At 48.3% G+C, this 22,752-nt stretch overlaps 1 protein-coding gene across 1 annotated transcript in view; it reads left to right on the forward strand.

The window, feature by feature from the left end:
- pkhd1l1.1 (PKHD1 like 1, tandem duplicate 1) overlaps nt 1-22,752 on the forward strand; it is a 151,797-nt gene that overhangs the window by 97,523 nt on the left and 31,522 nt on the right. Inside the window, exons 52-66 of the mRNA XM_080193526.1 lie at nt 759-950; nt 2,789-2,925; nt 5,517-5,679; nt 6,617-6,794; nt 7,776-7,864; nt 10,398-10,549; nt 11,394-11,523; nt 12,826-12,944; nt 13,899-14,028; nt 15,741-15,914; nt 16,797-16,900; nt 17,187-17,313; nt 17,561-17,658; nt 20,315-20,405; nt 21,328-21,476. Of these exons, the coding sequence (XP_080049652.1) occupies nt 759-950; nt 2,789-2,925; nt 5,517-5,679; nt 6,617-6,794; nt 7,776-7,864; nt 10,398-10,549; nt 11,394-11,523; nt 12,826-12,944; nt 13,899-14,028; nt 15,741-15,914; nt 16,797-16,900; nt 17,187-17,313; nt 17,561-17,658; nt 20,315-20,405; nt 21,328-21,476 (2,033 nt within the window). The remainder of the gene's footprint in view (nt 1-758; nt 951-2,788; nt 2,926-5,516; nt 5,680-6,616; nt 6,795-7,775; nt 7,865-10,397; nt 10,550-11,393; nt 11,524-12,825; nt 12,945-13,898; nt 14,029-15,740; nt 15,915-16,796; nt 16,901-17,186; nt 17,314-17,560; nt 17,659-20,314; nt 20,406-21,327; nt 21,477-22,752) is intronic.

A 22,752-nucleotide genomic window follows, 5' to 3' on the forward strand; every position in this document is an offset into this window, starting at 1 on the left:
GTGCGGCACTCCCTCAGCACTGACCCTCTGACAGTGCGGCACTCCCTCAGCACTGACCCTCTGACAGTGCGGCACTCCCTCAGCACTGACCCTCTGACAGTGCGGCACTCCCTCAGCACTGACCCTCTGACAGTGCGGCACTCCCTCAGCACTGACCCTCTGACAGTGCGGCACTCCCTCAGCACTGACCCTCTGACAGTGCGGCACTCCCTCAGCACTGACCCTCTGACAGTGCGGCACTCCCTCAGCACTGACCCTCTGACAGTGCGGCACTCCCTCAGCACTGACCCTCTGACAGTGCAGCACTCCCTCAGTACTGACCCTCTGACGGTGCGGCACTCCCTCAGTACTGACCCTCTGACGGTGCGGCACTCCCTCAGTACTGACCCTCTGACGGTGCGGCACTCCCTCAGTACTGACCCTCTGACAGTGCGGCACTCCCTCAGTACTGACCCTCTGACGGTGCCGCACCCCCTCAGCACTGACCCTCTGACGGTGCGGCACCCCCTCAGCACTGACCCCCTGGTTGGTTGATGCTGGGGGTGATCTCTCCTCACCCCACCCTGTGGGCCGTGTCTGCAAGATTATCTCTGTCCTGCTGAGAGTTTCTCAATGAATGACCAGTGGCGATGCAGATCGCTCTCACCCAACGGTGCTGCCCCCCTGCTGCAGGGAGGAATATAGATGGAGGAGCCCTGGGGTCGCTAGCTGATGGACAATCTCTCTGACTGCTGTGTGATCTGAATTGGTTTTCACAGGTAACGCTGGCAACAAGGTGGTTCCGCACAGCTTGATTTTGGATCCTGCTCGATGCCCCCAGGCAGCAGAGTGGAGCCGGGGGTACCTGGGCGTTGTGTGTGATTCCTCCGTCACTATCCATCGCTTGGAAGTCACACACGCATCGCCATCAGCTCTGATCGGCAAGACTGTAATTCTATCAAATTCTCACGGTGAGTCCTCTTTCTGCTCTCCCTCCTCCAGATATAAATGACTGGGTCAGCCTTTCCCATTCCCACCAACCTTCAGAATGACTCCAGCTGGCAGTCAGACACATCAGGAGGTATCGGGGCAGATAACCAAAGGCTTGGTCAATGAAAGTGTGATGGAGTCTCTTAACAGAGGGCAAAGTTGGAGTGGCTCAGGGAGGCAATTCCACAGTTTACGCTCAAGGCACAGCTGCCAATGGCAGAGCGATGGAAACTGAGGAATGGATAAGGGGTGTGGGGGCTGGAGGAGGTTACAGAGATAGGGAGGGGTGTGGGGGCTGGAGGAGGTTACAGAGATAGGGAGGGGTGTAGGGGACTGGAGGAGGTTACAGAGATAGGGAGGGGTGTGGGGGCTGGAGGAGGTTACAGAGATAGGGAGGGGTGTAGGGGAATGGAGGAGGTTACAGAGATAGGGAGGGGTGTAGGGGACTGGAGGAGGTTACAGAGATAGGGAGGGGTGTAGGGGACTGGAGGAGGTTACAGAGATAGGGAGGGGTGTAGGGGACTGGAGGAGGTTACAGAGATAGGGAGGGGTGTGGGGGCTGGAGGAGGTTACAGAGATAGGGAGGGGTGTAGGGGAATGGAGGAGGTTACAGAGATAGGGAGGGGTGTGGGGGCTGGAGGAGGTTACAGAGATAGGGAGAGGTGTTGGGGGCTGGAGGAGGTTACAGAGATGTGGAGGAGTGTAGGGGCTGGAGGAAGAGGATACAGAGATAGGGAGGGATGTAGGGGGCTGGAGGAAGTTACTTAGATAGAGAGGGGTGTAGAGGATTGAAGGAGGAGGATACACAGATAGGAAGGTGTGTAGGGGACTGGAGGAGGTTACAGAGATAGGGATGCATGTAGGGGACTGGAGGGGGCTGCAGAGATAGGGAGAGATGTAGGGGGCTGGAGGAGGTTACATAGATAGGGAGGGTTATAGGGTCTGGAGGTTACAGAGATAGGGAGGGGTGCAGGGTCAGGAGAAGGTTACAGAAATAGTGTGTAATTGTGGGTTTTAACCAAATTGAAGATGTGTTTTGCACAGGTAGATTTTAACAAAAACAACCGCTTTATTAAAACAAATGCCTCCCTGCACAGATCAGAAAATGTAACTAAGACAGAAGCTTGTGAAACACCACAATGATCTCATGATCAAGTCATGTATCCTGCTCTTAAAGCAATCATACAACCACATAAATATATAATAGATAGGGAAGGATTTGGACACAAGGATGAGGATGTTTCTGGTCCTATCCCCAATCATCATTAACATCATTCAGTCTAGTATTTAGTCCTGTTTCCCTAATACACTGAAATATGTGCCTTGTACCTGTGTACTTTTAATGCATAAATTGCTGGCAAGTTGGACCAAATGCACATTTGAGACATACGGATGTGGTTGGAAGATAATTACAGCTAAAACCTGTGTTTTTTTAGACAGGCTGAGGCCTTTGAAACAAAATCCTAAAGGAAGCTGTCAAAAAACGCAAAAGACATTGGTTAAATTTGGTGTATTGAGTGATGTGCATCTTTCTAAATGTTTAAATCTTATCTCCATGACAAATGGACAGTGCTTGCATTGAAAATGCCCATCTTAACACTCCTGGGAAATATTACCAAACATTATCACTTCACAAAGAGCTCTGTAAATGAGAAACTTTGAATAGTGTGAATACACATTTGGAACACACTGATTTTATATGCTGTATATAGAAACAGGGAATGAATCAGCTGCTTCCCCTGGAAAGGTTGCATGTGTGTGTTTTATGAAAGGCTGTGATATTACTGACTCTGATGCATTCTCTGCTGTGTTCACATAGGGAGCAGCTTCAACCCGGCCTACTATTCCTATGGGTGGAAAGTCCTCATTCCTGGCAATGAGACATTCACTTGGCAATTTGAGGGACTGGCTCATATCACCAATATCTCTTACACAGCCAACTTCTATCACTTCCAGGTATGTGTGAGTTTTATTAGAAGAAGAATCCATCGCCAGTCGGTTCACCGCTGAGCACACAACTCACTTTGCAATAATTCTGTAGGCTGGCTAAAATACTCATCCTCAATTTCAAATTCCTCCGAAGTCTCACTCCTCCCTATCTCTGTAACCTCCTCCAGCTCCTACACCCCTCCCTATATCTGTAACCTCCTCCAGCTCCTACAACCTTCCGTATCTCTGTAACCTCCTCCAGCCCTCTACAACCCTCCCTATCTCTGTAACCTCCTCCAGCTCCCTAACTCTGTAACCTCCTCCAGCCCCCTACAACTCTCCCTATCTCTGTAACCTCCTCCAGCTCCCTAACTCTGTAACCTCCTCCAGCCCCCTACAACTCTCCCTAACTCTGTAACCTCCTCCAGCCCCCTACAACTCTCCCTATCTCTGTAACCTCCTCCAGCCCCCTACAACTCTCCCTATCTCTGTAACCTCCTCCAGCTCCCTAACTCTGTAACCTCCTACAACTCTCCCTAACTCTGTAACCTCCTCCAGCTCCCTACAACTCTCCCTATCTCTGTAACCTCCTCCAGCCCCCTACAACTCTCCCTAACTCTGTAACCTCCTCCAGCCCCCTACAACTCTCCCTATCTCTGTAACCTCCTCCAGCCCTCTACAACTCTCCCTATCTCTGTAACCTCCTCCAGCCCTCTACAACTCTCCCTATCTCTGTAACCTCCTCCAGCTCCCTAACTCTGTAACCTCCTCCAGCCCCCTACAACTCTCCCTAACTCTGTAACCTCCTCCAGCCCCCTACAACTCTCCCTATCTCTGTAACCTCCTCCAGCCCCCTACAACTCTCCCTATCTCTGTAACCTCCTCCAGCTCCCTAACTCTGTAACCTCCTCCAGCCCCCTACAACTCTCCCTAACTCTGTAACCTCCTCCAGCCCCCTACAACTCTCCCTATCTCTGTAACCTCCTCCAGCCCTCTACAACTCTCCCTATCTCTGTAACCTCCTCCAGCTCCCTAACTCTGTAACCTCCTCCAGCCCCCTACAACTCTCCCTAACTCTGTAACCTCCTCCAGCCCCCTACAACTCTCCCTATCTCTGTAACCTCCTCCAGCTCCCTAACTCTGTAACCTCCTCCAGCCCCCTACAACTCTCCCTAACTCTGTAACCTCCTCCAGCCCCCTACAACTCTCCCTATCTCTGTAACCTCCTCCAGCCCCCTACAACTCTCCCTATCTCTGTAACCTCCTCCAGCTCCCTACAACTCTCCCTATCTCTGTAACCTCCTCCAGCCCCCTACAACTCTCCCTATCTCTGTAACCTCCTCCAGCCCCCTACAACTCTCCCTATCTCTGTAACCTCCTCCAGCCCCCTACAACTCTCCCTAACTCTGTAACCTCCTCCAGCCCCCTACAACTCTCCCTAACTCTGTAACCTCCTCCAGCCCCCTACAACTCTCCCTAACTCTGTAACCTCCTCCAGCCCCCTACAACTCTCCCTATCTCTGTAACCTCCTCCAGCTCCCTAACTCTGTAACCTCCTCCAGCCCCCTACAACTCTCCCTATCTCTGTAACCTCCTCCAGCTCCCTATCTCTGTAACCTCCTCCAGCCCCCTACAACTCTCCCTATCTCTGTAACCTCCTCCAGCTCCCTAAATCTGTAACCTCCTCCAGCCCCCTACAACTCTCCCTAACTCTGTAACCTCCTCCAGCCCCCTACAACTCTCCCTAACTCTGTAACCTCCTCCAGCTCCCTAACTCTGTAACCTCCTCCAGCCCCCTACAACTCTCCCTATCTCTGTAATCTACTCCAACCTCACAACCCTCCATGATTGCTGCGCTCCTCTAATTCTGGCCTATAATGCAGTTCTGTCCCTCCGTCATTGGTGGCCATGCCTTCAGCTAGCTGGGCTCCAAGCTCTGGAATTCCCTCTCTAAATCTCTCCACCTTTCACTTCCTTTAAGACCCTCCATAAAATCTAACACTTTGACCGAGTGTTTGATGCCACCTTTGTGAATGTTGCATTACTGGGTGTTAGCCCTGATTCCTTTACTACCATTCTTGCCAGAGAGTCAGTCAGGTGACAGCTTTCGATTGATTTCAGAGACTTTAAATATGGTGTTGGTGTCAGAATTCCCTGGGCCCTGGTTCATCGATAGCAGACCGTGTGCCCAGTGAGCTGAGAGGTAGTGAGTCCGCGATGGACGAATGCAGACCCCACCACTGGGGCTCCATCCAAACTAACCAATCCTTCAGGAACAATGAAATAAGACACTGGGCATCCTGGGTAACCCTCGAGTGAGGGTCGGCGCGTGTTAAACACACTCCGACCCGTTCCAGAAATAGAAAACGCTGGGAAATCTCAGTGGGTCTGACAGCATCTGCAGAGAGAGGGAATAGAGCCAATGTTTTGAGTCTGGGTGACCCTTTGTCAGAGCTGAAAGCAAAGGGATTTATATTGTTGAGGGTGGGGATGGGGGGGTTGTAATTGGACAAAGGGAATGCAAATGATGATGATGGGGGAGGGGGTGGGGTGAGTGCAGGAGGGGGTGTTGTCAGGTTTGAGGGGTTGCTGACGGTTCTGTCCGATTTCCCCTTTAGAACAATGATTCTGTCATCATGTCCCACAAATTCCAACAACGGCCGGACCATTTCCAAATCCTGACTCCAGATCGGAATCGTTCGCTCCAGCCTCTCAGCTGGGCCCAGAATCTCAATCGCGATTGGTACTTTGACCAGAAGAATTTGACCCTGTTTTATCTGGGTAAGACTGGCTCTCGTCATCACAACCTGGCGGTGGGGGGGGGAGTAGATGTGAGGGTGAGGGTGCAGGGGCAGTGCCTGGACACTCAGGAATGGGGGAAGGTGAGGGGGCAGACCCTGGGTTAGGGGTTGGGGGTACAGTCTAGACCCTTGGGAATGGGGGGAGAGACCAGATCTGCGGGGGTGGGGCTTGAATCCATGCGGGAGCTTTAGCTGGGAAAATCATAGAATCCCTACAGTGCAGAAGGAGGCCACTTGGCCCATCGAGTCTGCACTGACCACAATCCCACCTTGGCTCTATTCCTGTAACCCCACACATTTATCCTCCTAATCCTCTGACACAAGGGTCAATTTTAGCATGGCCAATCAACCTAACCCGCACGTCTTTGGACTGTGGGAGGAAACCGGAGCACCCGGAGGAAACCCACACTGACAGAGTACACACAAACTCCAGACAGACAGTCACCCGAGGCCGGAATTGAACCCGGGTCCTGGCACTGTGAGGCAGACGTGCTAACTGCTGTGCCACCATGCCACCCCTTGCTGTTTAGGGCAGGTCATTGCTTTATCAAAATTAAATGATTTCATATACTATTCCCGTTGTCCAAGAGAGAGGTTTTTGCCCAAAAGGAAGATTGTGCCTTATCCCATATTCTGGAATTATGTCTGAGCTGTGTGAGCCTGGGCTTTGTGCTGCACTGACCCTCACAACACCAGGATAATGAGGGCACTTGCACAGTCTGCAACAACCTCAGCCCTGTTCAGATCAACAAAGGAAACCATACACTCAGCACGGTGAAAAGATTCGATTCAGAAAGTCAAAAGAGCCACCACTTGTTGAGCCACTTTCTGCCTCTTTTATTCTTCTTACATTACTGGCAAGTCTGCTTGTCGGTAAACTTGTTACCAGCTCCTGATTTCATTCACGGATATTCCAGTTTCAGGAAAGGGTGGATTACAACAGCCCAGCGTTTACTCCGAACTCGACCCAGCAATGATTACCGTCCGTGTCCAGTTTCGTGTTTTTCGCTGCTTTTACCAGAACTGTACACGACCAGTCTCCTCCAGATCAACCTCCTCCAGCTCAGCAGTGTTCAGTGGAATTCCTGATTATAAGTAAGCTGTTATATTGAGTAAAGGCAGAGGAGCAATGATTCATATTTAAATAGCAATCTCTCTATTGGTTGTTGTGGTAGATTTACAGAGCATGTGAGCACAGCTCAGTCATTCATATTTATAATAGTCCTTTGAAAGAGCTCTCCAATTAATCGCATCCCCCTGTACTTTCATAGAATCCCCTACAGTCCAGACAGGGGCCATTCAGCCCATCAATTTTGCACCATGCCTCTGGAAGAGCATTCTGCCTAGGCCCACTTTCCCCACCCCATCCCTTTAATGTTGCACATTTACCATGGCCAATCCCCCTAACTCACACATCTTTGGACTGTGGGAGGAAACTGGAGCACCCGGAGAAAACCCACACAGACACAGGGAGGATGTACAAACTCCACACAGACAGTGGCCCAAGGCTGGAATTGAACCTGGATCCCTGGCACTATGAAGCAGCAGTGCTAACCATTGTGCCACCATGTCACGCCCTTCAAGTATGTTAATAGATAGATAGTTAATAGAACATTACAGCGCAGTACAGGCCCTTCGGCCCTCGATGTTGCGCCGACCAGTGGAACCAATCTAATGACCCTCTAACCTAAACTATTCCAATGTAATCCATATACCTATCCACTGACCGTTTGAAAGCCTTTAAAGTTGGTGAGTCCACAACTGCTGCAGGCAGTTCCACGACCTTACTACCCTCTGAGTAAAGAACCTACCTCTGTATCCACTTCCCTTTTGAAAGTTCCTATTGAATCTGCTCCCACCTCCTATCAGAGACTGCCTTCCAGATCACAACTCACTGTGCAAAGAACTAATTCTGCTGATCTCCCCCTGGGTCTTGCTAATAATTTTATTCGCTGGTTAATGAGTGTACAAATGTTCAGAAATCTAACTTTGCTATCGCTGTGTTTAATTTATTTGAATTTGCACCTCCATTAGAGAAAGAAGCCTTACTCAGTCTCCAAAATGTTTTTATTCCAGCCTGTGGTCAAACACTTCATTCTGGGAATCGAGTTCAGAGAACAACTACACTGTTCCCGCCGAAGGTGACAGTGTGGTAATCCCACAAGGTAATGATTGATGAGGCAACCAACCAACTCCCCAAATCCCAGATTCATGCCCTAAACCAACTCCCAAATCCCAGATTCATGCCCTAAACCAACTCCCCAAATCCCAGACACATTCCCTAAACCAACTTCCCAAATCCCAGATACACTCCCTAAACCAACTTCCAAATGCCAGATACACGCCCTAAACCAACTTCCAAATCCCAGATACACTCCCCAAACCAACTCCCCAAATCCCAGATACACCCCCTAAACCAACTTCCAAATCCCAGATACACGCCCTAAACCAACTCCCAAAATCCCAGATACACTCCCTAAACCAACTCCCCAAATCCCAGATACACTCCCTAAACCAACTCCTCAATCCCGGATACACTCCCTAAACCAACTCCTCAATCCCGGATACACTCCCTAAACCAACTCCTCAATCCCAGATACACTCCCTAAACTAATTTCCCAAATCCCAGATACACTCCCTAAACCAACTCCTCAATCCTGGGTACACTCCCTAAACCAACTCCCCAAATCCCAGATACACGCCCTGAACCAACTTCCAAACCCCAGATACACGCCCTAAACCAACTTCCAAATCCCAGATTCATGCCCTAAACCAACTCCCTAAATCCCGGGTACACTCCCTAAACCAACTCCCCATATCCCAGGTACACGCCCTAAACCAACTTCCAAACCCCAGATACACTCCCTAAACCAACTCCTCAATCCCGGATACACTCCCTAAACCAACTCCTCAATCCCGGATACACTCCCTAAACCAACTCCCCAAATCCCAGATACACTCCCTAAACCAACTCCCCAAATCCCAGATACACTCCCTAAACCAACTCCCCAAATCCCAGATACACGCCCTAAACCAACTTCCCAAATCCCAGATACACACCCTAAACCAACTCCTCAAATCCCAGATACGCGCCCTAAACCAACTTCCCAAATCCCAAATACGCGCCCTAAACCAACTTCCCAAATCCCAGATACACTCCCTAAACCAACTCCCCAAATCCCAGATACACGCCCTAAACCAACTTCCAAACCCCAGATACACTCCCTAAACCAACTCCTGAATCCCGGATACACTCCCTAAACCAACTCCTGAATCCCGGATACACTCCCTAAACCAACTCCTGAATCCCGGATACACTCCCTAAACCAACTCCTCAATCCCGGATACACTCCCTAAACCAACTCCCCAAATCCCAGATACACTCCCTAAACCAACTCCCCAAATCCCAGATACACTCCCTAAACCAACTCCCCAAATCCCAGATACACGCCCTGAACCAACTTCCAAATCCCAGATACACGCCCTAAACCAACTCCCCAAATCCCAGATACACTCCCTAAACCAACTCCTCAATCCCGGATACACTCCCTAAACCAACTCCCCAAATCCCAGATACACTCCCTAAACCAACTCCCCAAATCCCAGATACACGCCCTAAACCAACTTCCGAATCCCAGATTCACGCCCTAAACCAACTTCCCAAATCCCAGATACACTCCCTAAACCAACTTCCCAAATCCCAGATACACTCCCTAAACCAACTCCCCAAATCCCAGATACACTCCCTAAACCAACTTCCCAAATCCCAGATACACTCCCTAAACTAACTTCCCAAATCCCAAATATACTCCCTAAACCAACTTCCTAAATCCTGGAGTTTTCTCCCAAGTTCCAGGGTTTTCTCCCTAATCCCGGAGTTTACTTCCTCACTATTCTGCACACCAAGTTCCAATTATTTCTCTCCCTATGGAAGCAGCTCCCAGGGAGTTTGTGGGGCAGGTCAGTCAGGGCATTTGTCGATCCAGATGATGAAACATACTGATAACGCATTTTATAAAGTGCAGTCACTAATGTAATCAGCACTGGTGTAGGAAATGTGACATCCAAGGTGTGCACAGCAAGACCCCACAGACAGCAATGTGATATTGACTAGATAATCCTTTGTTATTTGAAGGATCAATATTGGTCAGAACATCAGGGACAACTCCCTGTTCTTCTTCAAATTGAATCTGTTATGTTGACCTGAGAGGGCCGACTGGGCCTTGGCTTAATAGCATCTCTGACACTGTCGCACTCCCTCAGAGGTGCACTGGGAGTGTTGTCCTGGGTTATATATTCGCGTCTGTGCAGTGGGGATGGAATCCATGCGCTGCTGACACGGAGGTGAGTGTATTATCCATTGACGTCTGGCTGAGGATTAAAGATTTTAAATGGAAATGAATCCCAGAGGGCACACAGCCAATGACCAGTTACCTGGTGAAGCTTCTCAACATTCGACTAGACTCACCATCTTCTCCTCTGAACAGAGTACCACTGTGCCATTCCCAATTTCTGCCATTCCCTAGGGAGAGTGCCCTTGTCATACCGATCACCAGCCTGACCTCTCTGACCCTCACCAAGATTAGGGGCAGCATCGCCATAACAAGAGAAAGCTCTGAGATTTGAGGATTTTTGTCATAAAGCAAAGGTTTGGTGAATGAAACAGCAATTGTTGATGTTTAAACATTATTCCTGCAGGAGTCTGGCTGGCAGTGGACATCCCGATCCCTCCACTGCACAATCTGACCATCCTTGGTACCTTAGAAGTTAGAGATAATGTTTCAACGTTGGTCAATCATTCATCATCCTACGCAAACATTGTCCTGAATGCAACATACATTTCAATTCAGGTAACGTGCCATCACAGCCAGAGCAAACGGCTTGGGGATTAGCTTCACCAGGTCAGGAGGTTAAGAGTTAACCTAATGGAGGTCTCCAACAGGTGTTGGGTTTTGATGAGCTAAGCAATGACTGGGTCTATAACAGAAGGACAGAGACTTCATATCAACACTAACATGAACAAGGGGCTTTTAGAACCTTTCTCTGCACGGAGGATGGTTCACAATGTAAGTCCTGTTATTGAAGTGAATTCAGCAGCACAAAGGAACTGGTTTCATGAAAAAGGAATATTAAAGGATTTGGCGAGTAATCAATAGGGTGGGATATTAAAGGGTGTGGGGAGTGGGATTAGATTGGGCGGGATACATTTGTAAGTTCATTTATTATTGTCACAATTAGGTTTACATTAACACTGTAATGAAGTCGCTGTGAAAATCCCCTAGTCGCCACATTCTGGCGCCTGTTCGGATACACTGAGGGAGAATTTAGCATGGCCAGTGCACCTAACCAGCACATCTTTTGGGCTGTGGGAGAAAATCAGAGCACCTGGAGAAAACCTACGCAGACACGGGGAGAGCGTGCAGACTCTACAAGTGACCCAAGCCAGGAACTGAACCTGGGTCCCTGGTGCTTTGAGGCAGCAGTGCTAACCACTGTACCACCATGCCATCCATAGACTAAGTGGGATATTAAAGGGTGTGGTGAGAGAGGGACGGAGTGTAGATAGACTCACACCGCGAGTGCTCCTGTCTGCTGTGACTCTGTGCCTTCCTTCTCCAGTGACAGTTTCAGGCTGATTCAGACTGCATTTCAGCTGTAATATTGTCAGTGTGTCGTGTTTTATTTTTGGGGCAGGGAGGAAGGCTGACTGCAGGCAGCCCAGAGAAACCGTTCCGAGGGCAGCTCCAGATTGTTTTGAGGGGAGACCACCTGACTCCAGATTGGCCTTTACAAAACGGACCCAATCAGGGGTCAAAAGTGTTGGGTGAGTAACCTTTTTCAGATTCATTATTGGTGAATTGTTAAAATAAATGTGTAAACTTGCTCAGTTATAAAGCTAGAAAGCCCAGGGAGACAATCTTTCCCAGTCCGTAGAGTAAATCCATTAGAAAGGACTGCAGCTCCTCAGGCGATAGTTCCCTCCCTCCCTGATCACTTTGATACTAAAGCAAAGGCAGCAGCTGTATTATCAGAAAGATATGAAAAAACACAACAGGGGAAGTAAAAAACAGGAGGAGGACTTTTCAGCCCATTTTTCCTTTCTCACCAAATAAAAGCAAATTACTGCGGATGCTGGAATCTGAAAACAAAAGAGAAAATGCTGGAAAATCTCAGCAGGTCTGGCAGCACCTGTGAGGAGAGAAAAGTTTCAAGTCCAGATGACCCTTTGTCAAAGCTTTAACTAAGGGTCAGCTGGATCTGAAACGTCAGCTCTTTTCTCTCCTTACCAGAGTTGCCGGACCTGCAGAGATTTTCCAGTGTATTTTCTTTTACCAGTTTTATCACCATTCCACATTTCCATTCCATTTATCATCCATCACCCTTATACCCTTAGACAACAAACGTTTATCCATCTCAATTTGAAAGTTCTAATTGACTCCCCCACTCATAAGAACATAAGAAATAGGAGCAGGAGTAGGCCATCTGGCCCTTCGAGCCTGCCCCGCCATTCAATAAGATCATGGCTGATCTGTCGTGGCTCAGTTCCACATTCCCGCCCTCTCCCCATAACCCTTAATCCCCTCTCTTATCAAAAACCCATCAACCCGCTTCTTAAAAATATTTAGCGAGGCAGCCTCCACCACTTCAACGGGCAGAGAATTCCAGAGATTCACCACCCTTTGAGTGAAGAAGTTCCTCCTCAACTCCGTTCTAAACCACCCCCCCCATATCTTGAGGCTGTGCCCCCTAGTCCTACTGTCCTTTCTGAGCGGGAAGAGTCTCTCCACCTCTATCCTATCCATCCCATTCATCATCTTATACGTCTCAATGAGATACCCACGCCCTCTGTGCTCCTGTCCCAAACTGAACAGTTTGGGGTGGGCGTGGCGGGTGGCTCCAGCCCCCCCACTCCCCGCTCCAAACCGAGCAGCCTTGTAGAAGAGGGGTAGAGTTTCCAACTTTCTAACTCTGTAACAAACTGCTTCCTGATTTCAATCCTTGCCCCACTGCACTTTCAGTGGCGCTACTTATCTTCGATGCAGGATTCAGGCTTGTCCAAACTCTTGGCCAGTTTTCTTCACGAGTATGCATTGTGATGTCTCTGGTTATTCTCCTTGCTGTGTAGGTGTATTTGGAGAGTTAGATCTTCACGGTATCCCCCATCAGATTTACAAAACCAAGCTGGGTCTAACAGCAGCAGCCGGCTCCCTCAACATAACTCTGGCAGAAGCTGTCGACTGGCAGGTATGGACAGCTGACAGTATGTTCCCTCACACCAATAATTCTCAGGTGGATTCACTAAGTGGGTATAGTCCTCCCTTCCATTTCTGTAAGAATTGGGGTGGGGTGGGTTATACGTGTGGCATCAAGAGATAGAACCTCACTAAGGTCTTGCACTGAAGCCATTGACTAAGGGTCTGATCTCAGGATGTGCCCAGTGTAAAGGAGTGGAAGTGGGGCCCAGTTCCATTTGTTCCTGATTTGTACCCACTCTCTCCACCCCCCCTCCCCACACCCCACCTCCCCTGAGTGATTCTCCTTTCCCCTGGGGGCAGAGCAGGATATGAAGCAAAGCTCTGCCTTTCCCTTTAGTAAGCCAGTTACTCTGGGCACTTAGCCTTTTGTGGGAGTTATTCCATAGTGCTTTGTGGCTTTGAATCCCATCCATGTTGCCAATTATTGTGTATGGCTATCTCGATGCAGAATATAAGGACCACGAGATGAACCTTGAAGATTTCACAACGGGAGCAACTGACTCCCTGAGTTCCATTCCCCTCTCCCCTCTAACTCCCCTGGGGCCACAGGACCCACACTCAAAGAGGCAGCACACACCCCAACCTACATATAACACAGGGGTGGGCAACATGCCACCCACCTCCATATTCTCTACCAGTCCATCCATTCTGTGAGGGCTCACTGTGATTCTCTCACATGTATCCACAGCAAATCCATCAACTTCCCCCTCTCCCTCCCTCTGCCTAGCCCCCTGTCCCCATCAAACCTCCTCTATCTAATACTTTGGCAAGGGTGCTTCTTGCTGTACTCAGAAGCTAATGTCTAACTCAATCACAGCTTCTGACGAGACCTTCTTTATAAAAACTGCTGGGCCAGGGGTTTGGGGTCCAGGTGAGAGGGAGATATTGAAAAGAGATTCAGTTGATGCAATTGTTGAAACGTGACTGCCATCGTTTTATTCAGGAAGGTGATGAGATCTTGCTGTCGAGCACCAGTCACAATCATCTGGAAACAGAAACCAGAGTAATCCGCTCCATCTCCCCTGACGGAATGATGCTGACCTTGAAGGAACCACTTTTATACACACACCTTGGTAGGTAGCAGTTGATTGGATGAAGAACATAGAAAATTACAGCACAGGAACAGGCCCTTCAGCCCTCCAAGCCTGCACCAACCATGCTGCCCGCATGTACTAAAACCCCCTACCCTTCCGGGGATCATATCCCTCCATTCCCATCCTATTTATATATTTTCTCTGGATGTTCCTGCAGGTTCCTTGGTCCAGTTAGAATCAAGACCTGGACGTGCTCTGTGTCATAGTAAGAAGTCTCACAACACCAGGTTAGAGTCCAACCAGTTTGGACTCTAACTGGTTGGACTCTAACCTGGTGTTGTGAGACTTCTTACTGTGTTTACCCCAGTCCAATGCCGGTATGTCTACATCATGCTCTGTGTCGGCAGAGAGAATTACAAATGACCTGCGGCACAGAGACAGGCTGAACCAGTCCATGTCAGTGTTAATATTCCACTCTCCCCCTTGCCTCATCTCGCTGGAACCCTCCATTCTCTTCTCCCTCACACATGCTAGTTCCCCCTAACTGCTTTTCTACAATCACTTCACAAGTTCCACGTTCTCCCCACTCTCTGGGTAAAGAGGTTTCTCCTGAATTCCCCATTGGATTTCCGGGTGATAATTTAATATCAATGGTTTCCGGTTTTGCTGTTACCCACACCAGGGAAACATTCTCTCTGTATCCACTCCATCAAATTTCACAATGAGAAAGATTTCTCTGTGGTCACCACCTCAGCTCTCTATTGTTGCCAAGAGTCCCAGCCTCTTTATCCTTTCCTCATGTTCTGGTATTGTCTTTGGAAATCTGTTCTGCACCCTCTGCAATGCCTCCCTTTGGTGTTGTGGTGAGCAGAACTCCAGGTGTCGTCTAAACAAACCTCGATACAAGATTGGTGCAGGTGTCTGGGGAACTCTGGCCCCATGCCGGGGAAAGCTGATCCAGTGCCAGGGAAGGCTGATTTTGTCCTTACGGATTTCCTCATCTGGAACTGATCGTCATTTTGAGTTGAAGAAACCTCCATTAGGAGCTCCCAGTATGATCCATGTGCAGGTTCGCTGAAGGCCCAGGAATAGGCCAGTGACCCACTGCACCTGGGGTTCAAAGTTTCAATCACAACAACTTGCATTTATGTAGCACCTTGAATATAGTTCAGAGATGCTGAGACATGTGACAGGAATGATACTGAACTGGAGAGAGGAGGAACTAAAAGGATAGTGTATTCTCAAATTACTAATGCACGGCTGTCTCACAGCGCCAGGGACCCGGGTTCAATTCCAGCCTCGGGTCACTGTCTGTGTGGAGTCTGCATGTTCTCCCTGTGTCTGCGTGAGTTTCCTCCAGATGTTTCCTCCCACAGTCTAAAAATGTGCAGATTAGGTAGATTGGCCATGCTAAATTGCCCCTTTATATCCCAGGTTGTGCTTTAGGGGATTAGTGGAGTAAATGTGTGGGGTTATGGGGATAGGGCCTGGATAAGTTAAAAATGGTGGGTTGGTGCAGACTGATTGGGCCGAATGGCCTCCTTCTGCACTGCAGGGATTCTGTGATTCTATGAGTTAATGAAAATGATGATTGAACTCCATAATGGATAAATTCTGAGAATTCTTGCCATTGAGTTTTGTTACTCTGAAGAAGTTGAACATTCCCAGGGTGGTGTGATTGGGTAAAATGTTTGTAACGTCTGTCTCCACCCCAGTTGATCAATCTGATTGGACGTTTGTTTCTATTTCAGCGGAAAGACATGAATTGAAGGGAAGAGGTCAGAGTTACACCCTGGCTGCAGATATCGGCCTCCTGAGCAGAAACATCAAGATCATTGGCCACCAACACCCCGACACATCAGGGCAGCTGTTCGGAGCCCGAGTGTTAATCAGTTCCTTCTTTTATGATGACCTGGAGTTCAAAGGTACCTCTTCATGTCACAGCTGCTGAAATCTCCCAAAATAAACCATGCAAGTATGTTCTCGGGTGACTTTGCTCTTGGTGAAGTGAAAGCTTGATAAAGATGGAGGAGGTGATGTGAAGTACTCTTATCCAGGGTAAGCATGGAGAGTCTGAGAATATACTGAGGGAAGTGTCAGGGGGTTAGTAGGGTAGATGGGAATAGGGCCTGGGTGGGATTGTGGTTGGTGCAGACTATGGGCAGAATGGCCTCCTGCACTGTAGGGATTCTAAATTCGAAGTAACAGTTTGATCCAAATGAATATCTTTCTAAACCATTCCGGACAGCAGTGAAAGGTCAGCCATGTTGCTGTGATTTTGGAGTCATACGAGCCAGACCAGGTAAGGACAGCAGATTTCCTTCTCTAATGGACATTAGCAATGGGTTTTTAAGATAATTTAGTTGTTTCACAGTCACCATTACTGAGACGAGGGTTTTATTCCAGGTTTATTTAATTGAGTGAACGCTACCTGCCATAATGGGATTTGAGTTTCTGACAAGAGAGTCAAGAATTAGGAGCAGGCCATTCAGCCCCTCGAGCCTGTTCCAACATTCAACACGGTCATGGCTGATCTGAGTGTGTTCTAAGCTTCATTTTCCTACCTGTCTCCAATAACCCCTGACTCTCTCTAACTTGCCTTGAATATATTCAATGACCCGCTACCCTCTGGCAGAGAACTCCAAAGACCCTCGGAGAAAGAAATCTCTCTAACTCTGTGTAAAACTCTAGAGTCTAGAGTTGAGATATTACTCTCATTAATGGTGATGAATTTCTATTCTGCTCCTGAAAATTGTTATCCTTTTGCCGAGTTTTGGAGATGATTTAATTTTTTGTCTGTTCTGAAGGTGAAGCCAGAATGGAGGATGTTGAATTTTATCAGAGTGGACAGAATGGTTACCTTGATTATTACGACCCACGATATTCTGTGTCTTTTCTCAATCTTGGAGAGGTTTGTAATAATATTTTTTGAATTGGTTTTGTTTGTTTTTGCACACAGATTGATCTTCTGAGTTTGTGTTCCTGTTCAGAAGTTCCTCAGGGTGATAGTCAACAATACACCAGGAATGAAGTTTTAACAGGTCAATAATGACAGAGGGGGGGAATATTGGGAGTGGGGCAGGAAAGGAAGGGGATGTCATAGTCCATCAACCTGCTACAACCTGAACCAGTATTGACCCCTCTTGTATCACGTGAAATGGATCAGGAGCTGAGTCCTTGTCAATAACTCTTTTCAGATTGTCGGGAATGCTTCCTACATTCGGGGTTGTGCTTTCCATCACGGATTTGCTCCTGCGATTGGAGTATTTGCAACAAATGGTCTCAGTGTTGATGACAATGTCATACACCACACTCTTGGAGAAGGTAATCCATCCGATCTTTGTTGATTAACACACAGGGTAGGTGTTGAATTGCTGTGAAGGTGATTATTGAGTTAGTGCCCTTTTCTTGGTACAGTAGAGTGGCTGTGTGTGACTCACCCACCCTTACACAGTACCAAGATTGTCAGCTGGGAATGTTAGTGTGCAATGTTTGTACTTCTTTCATTCAGGAAGTGACTGGAATTACAGCTGGAGCTTGGCCGTTAATCAGCTATTCTCACCTTTTGCAGGTATCAAGTTATGGGGTGGGAGGATTCGAGCACGGAGGAACCTGGTGGCTCTGGCCCTGTCACCCTCAGTCTCGTACACTTGGACAGCAGCCATTGAGGTGAATCCGTCTGTCTGATCAGGGGTTAGGGGGTTGGGGGGGGGACATATTTAACCAAGATATTCTCTTGACCCAGAGAATTCAGTCTCACACTCAACCCAAAGTGAGACTGAATCCCCAGAACCCTGTCACACTGTAGCTGAAGTGTGAAGCTCAGGCCCACTCCATGTTGGGCAGTGCAGGGAAATCGCTTTCAACTCAATTAACAAATTCCACATCATTTAGGCTGGAGGATATTATCCAAATGCAATTTCTCAAATACCAACAACATCACTATTCTGTATCTATCCATTTATCCTCCTCATACCAATCCTGGGCAAGAATGAGGACTTATTCACTTCAACATTTTCAAAACTTTGGAACAGCAGGTTAACATCCCTGCCCTCTGACCCTACTTCCGCACTCTGACCCCTACCCCTGCCCCTGCTTCCACACTCTGACCCCTACCCATACCCTGCCCTCTGACCCTGCTTCTACACTCTGACTTCTACCCCTGCCCTGCCCTGTGACCTTGCTTCCACACTCTGATCCCTACCTGTGCCCTGCCCTCTGACCCTGCTTCCACGCTCTGACCCCTACCTGTGCCCTCTGACCCTGCTTCCACACTCTGACCCCTGCCCTGCCCTCTGACCCTGCTTCCACACTCTGACCCCTGCCCTGCCCTCAGACACTGCTTCCACATTCTGACCCCTGCCCTGCCCTCAGACACTGCTTCCACACTCTGACCCCTGCCCTGCCCTCTGACCCTGCTTCCACACTATGACCCCTGCCCTGCCCTCTGACCCTGCTTCCACACTATGACCCCTGCCCTGTTCTCTGACCCTGCTTCCACACTCTGACCCCTGCCCTGCCCTCTGACCCTGCTTCCACACTCTGACCCCTACCCGTGCCCACTGACCCTGCTTCCACATTCTGACCCCTGCCCTGCCCTCTGACCCTGCTTCCACATTCTGACCCCTGCCCTGCCCTCTGACCCTGCTTCCACACTCTGACCCCTGCCCTGCCCTCTGACCCTGCTTCCACACTATGACCCCTGCCCTGTTCTCTGACCCTGCTTCCACATTCTGGCCCCTGCCCTGCCCTCAGACCCTGCTTCCACATTCTGACCCCTGCCCTGCCCTCTGACCCTGCTTCCACACTCTGACCCCTACCCGTGCCCTCTGACCCTGCTTCCACACTCTGACCCCTACCTGTGCCCTCTGACCCTGCTTCCACACTCTGACCCCTACCCGTGCCCTCTGACCCTGCTTCCACATTCTGACCCCTGCCCTGCCCTCTGACCCTGCTTCCACACTCTGACTCCTGCCTTCCACTCTGACATTAGCTCCAATCTCTGCCCTCTGCCTTGATCTCTTACCCTGATTTGGACTTTGACCCCTGCACCCTGGTTGATTGTTTAAAAATGTAAGAAGCAAAAGGAACAAAAGATTTGCATTTAAATATCATGGGTGGTCAGTAGATAGCTCAGGGCTCTGTAAAGCCATTGATGTCTAGTCATTGTTGTAGTTTTGGAAACAGAACAGCCAATATGCGCACAGCAAGATCCCATAAACAACAATGTGACAACGACCACATTGTGTGTTTTTGTGATGTTGTTAGAAGGAGAAATATTGGCCTGGGCACCAAGGAGAACTCCCCTGCTCTTCTTCAGAAGAGTGGCATGGGATCTGTTATATCCACCTGGGCGGGGCATTGGTTTAAAGATTTTTCCTTTATTCCTTCATGGAATGCAAGGCCATCATTTTGTCCATATCTGAATGCCCTTGAACTGAGTGACTTGTTCAGCCATTAAGAGTCAGCCACATTGCTGTTTGTCTGGAGTCATGTGTAGGTCAGACCAAGCAAGGATGGCAGATTTCCTTCCCTAACGGATATTAGTGAATCAAATGTGTTTTTCCAACAATTGATAGTTTCATGGCCACCGTTGCTGAGACTAGCTTTATATCCTTGATTATTAACTGGTTTTAAATTCCACCAGCTGCTGTGGTGAGATTTGAACCTCTATTCTCCTATCATCAACCTGGACCCCTGGATGACTAGTCCAGTGACATTACCACTATGCCACCATCTTCTTCCAGAGTTTAACCTGAAGCATGACACCTCTAATGATTGGCGTGTCAGCCTTGATTTATGTGACCCCTGGAGTGAGAATTATCTCAGAACCTTGTGACGATGGGCAGCACTGATTGGTTAGCACTGCTGCCTCACAGCATCAAGAACCTCGGTTCAATTCCTGACTCGAGTCACCGTCTTTCCGGAGTCTGCACGTTCTCTGCATGGGTTTTCTCCGGGTGCTCCGATTTCCTCATACAGATTGAAAGATGTGCTGGTTAGGTGCATTGGCTCTGCTAAATTCTCCCTCAGTGTTCCTGAATAGGCGCCGGAGTGTGGCGACTAGGGGATTTTCACAGTAACTTCATTGCAGTGTTAATATAAGCCAACTTGTGACACTAATAAATAAACTTTAACTTGTGACTGAGGTGAGGTGTTACCATCAGTGGACAGACATGGAAATGATTGGTTGTGTTTGACACTGTTTACTCTGTGTCCTTGTTGTAAATTCCTTGTAGGAATTTGTGTTCTAAATGATTCTGGAATAATTGTTCTTTGTAAGATGCTGTAAAGATTATAACTGGATGTTTTCTGACATTCAAAGATCAATCATGGCTCCGACATTGAACTGCAAGGGAACATTGTTGCAGGATTTGAGAAGATTGGTTTTCGAATTGATGGGGAACCGTGTCCAGGTAAATGTCACCCTGACAGACATCAGCGCCATCTCCTGCCCCTGGATTGGGTGAGATTAACCAGTGAACTTTGGGTAACGGAAGTGGATCTGAAGCAGAAAGCCAGAAGCTGTGAGTTTGGAGAGAGTGCAGAGCTGATTTATCAGAAAGCGATCAGGACTTAAAGGACAGACTTATATTCCACTGAATTTAGAGGAATTGACAGATAGAGAGAAACTAATTCTCTGGTGGCAGAAAAACTAAGAGAAATAATCTTCCAATCAAAGCCCAAGTTTTCACAAGTGGTACTGCTTTTTCAGATAAAGGGTAACAGACGCCTAGAACTCTCTTCCCCAAATCTTGGAGGCAGTGGTAATTTGAAGATGGAGATTTTTTCTGATCAGAGGTATCAGGGATGTGGAGCGAGGGGGGGTAAATGGAGGTTGAGGGGATTTGAGGAAAATCTTTTTTTACTCAGAGGGTGATGGGAGTCTGGAACTCGCTTCCCGAAAGGGTGGTCAAGGCAGGAATCCTCACAACATTTAAGAAGCAGTTGGATAAACTCTTGAAACACCATTGCATACAAGGCCACGGACCAATGAGATTAGAATGGATACGGGTTTGATAGGCAGATATGATGGGCCAAAGGGCCTCGTTCTATGCTGTAAAATTCTATGACGCAGCGGGGACGATTTTTCTGCCCACGTTTGCCATCACAGAGAATGGTGTCATTGGCCAAAAATCTGGAGAAATTCAGGAAACGTATCCTCTCTGGAGAGATCGCATTCAAGGATTTTCCCCACCCCCTCTTTGGTGACATTGTAAGGTTCATGACTGTAAAGAATGAAGAGATGCCTGGATTTGTTGTGGGTGGAGACGCAGTTAGCAAAGTTTTGGATGAGGGCAGAATTAATCCAACAAATATAATCTTCATTGTCGACAGGACAGTTCAATCCCGTCGAGGGCTGGTCTGACAACGAGGTCCACGGAGGAGAGTTTGGTATTTACATGAATGAGGATGGTCTATCCGATTGCTCCCTTATCCAAGGATTCACCGTTTGGAAGTGCCGGGAATATGGGATATACTTCCAGGTGAGAGGCTCCTATCCTGTAGGACAGTGTTTGTATCTCAAACGTTTCCCAGCGTGGGCCCGTTTTGAGGAGACCATTCGATGGGAACTGAGAGCGCGAAGTGGGGGGTGAGGATGGGGAGCTGCTGGGGTAAGGATGGGGGGGCTCCAGGGGGGAGAGGGAGCTGCAAGGAGGGGGCTGTGGTTGAGGGGGGCTATGGGAAGAGGGTGGGGAGGCTGCTGAGGGAGAGGGTAACGTGGTCTCTGAGGGGAATGCAGAGTGTTTAATCTTTATCTTTTCATTGGGCTTCCTGCAGCAGGGTTTAGGCCACACCCATAACAGAGATAAACACTCTGGGAAATCTCCATGGCAACCATTGCTGCTGCGAAGCTCAGGAGGACAAGAAACCGGTATTGGGACCCTTTTGGGGGGTACAACACCCTCCCCCCGCCCTGTAGGGGAAGCCCTGCTGCAGAAGCTCCCCAACCAATCAGCACTCTTTCCTGCTGTTGTATAAATCATTGCTTGAAATTTGGAATTCTTGCATTTGTCCTGATGAGTGCAAGATGAAAAACTTCAGTAACACATCTCTCTTTTCAGCAATACTCAGAAAAATGTAAAACTAAACTTCCAATAATGGAACACTGAAATTTCAGGAGCAAAGAAATATTTTTAACAGTTCAGAAGGCAGAAGGCGTTGCCTGGCCACACATGTAGACTCATTTGTTGACATATTGTAATGGAGCCTAGAATAGTCACAAGAACAAATTATATTTTTATAGATCCGATCAGAGACTACAGTCTCTCCATCAAATCATTGGCAGTGAAAACTCACCAGAGTAATCCTGAGGCAGAAGGAGAAAGAATATAAAGAAAACTTATTATTTATTCTCTTAAGTTTATAAGTTTGAGGGATGATCTAACTGAGGTGTTGAAAATGCTTGAAAAGATTTGATAGGATATATTATTTTAAAAAATCCTCTGGTGTTGGAATTTTTAAAACATTCTTTCACAGGATGCGGGTGTCACTGGTTAGGTCAGCATTTATTGCCTGTCCCTAATTGCCCCTTAAGAGAATGGTGGTGAGCTGCCTTCTTGAACCGCTGCAGTCGATGTGGTGTAGGTACACCCGCAATGTTGTTAGGGAGGGAGCTCCAGGAATTTGACCCAATGATAGTGGAGGAACATATTTATATAATAGTTGGATATATTTCCAAGTCAGGATGGCGAGTGGTTTGGAGAGAACCTCCAGGTGGTGACGTTCCCAGGTATCTGCTGCCCTTGTCCTTCTAGATTG

Source organism: Carcharhinus amblyrhynchos, chromosome 8 (genome assembly GCF_965287045.1).
Source record: "Carcharhinus amblyrhynchos chromosome 8, sCarAmb.v2.hapA, whole genome shotgun sequence".
In the NCBI taxonomy this organism is placed as follows: Eukaryota; Metazoa; Chordata; class Chondrichthyes; order Carcharhiniformes; family Carcharhinidae; genus Carcharhinus; species Carcharhinus amblyrhynchos.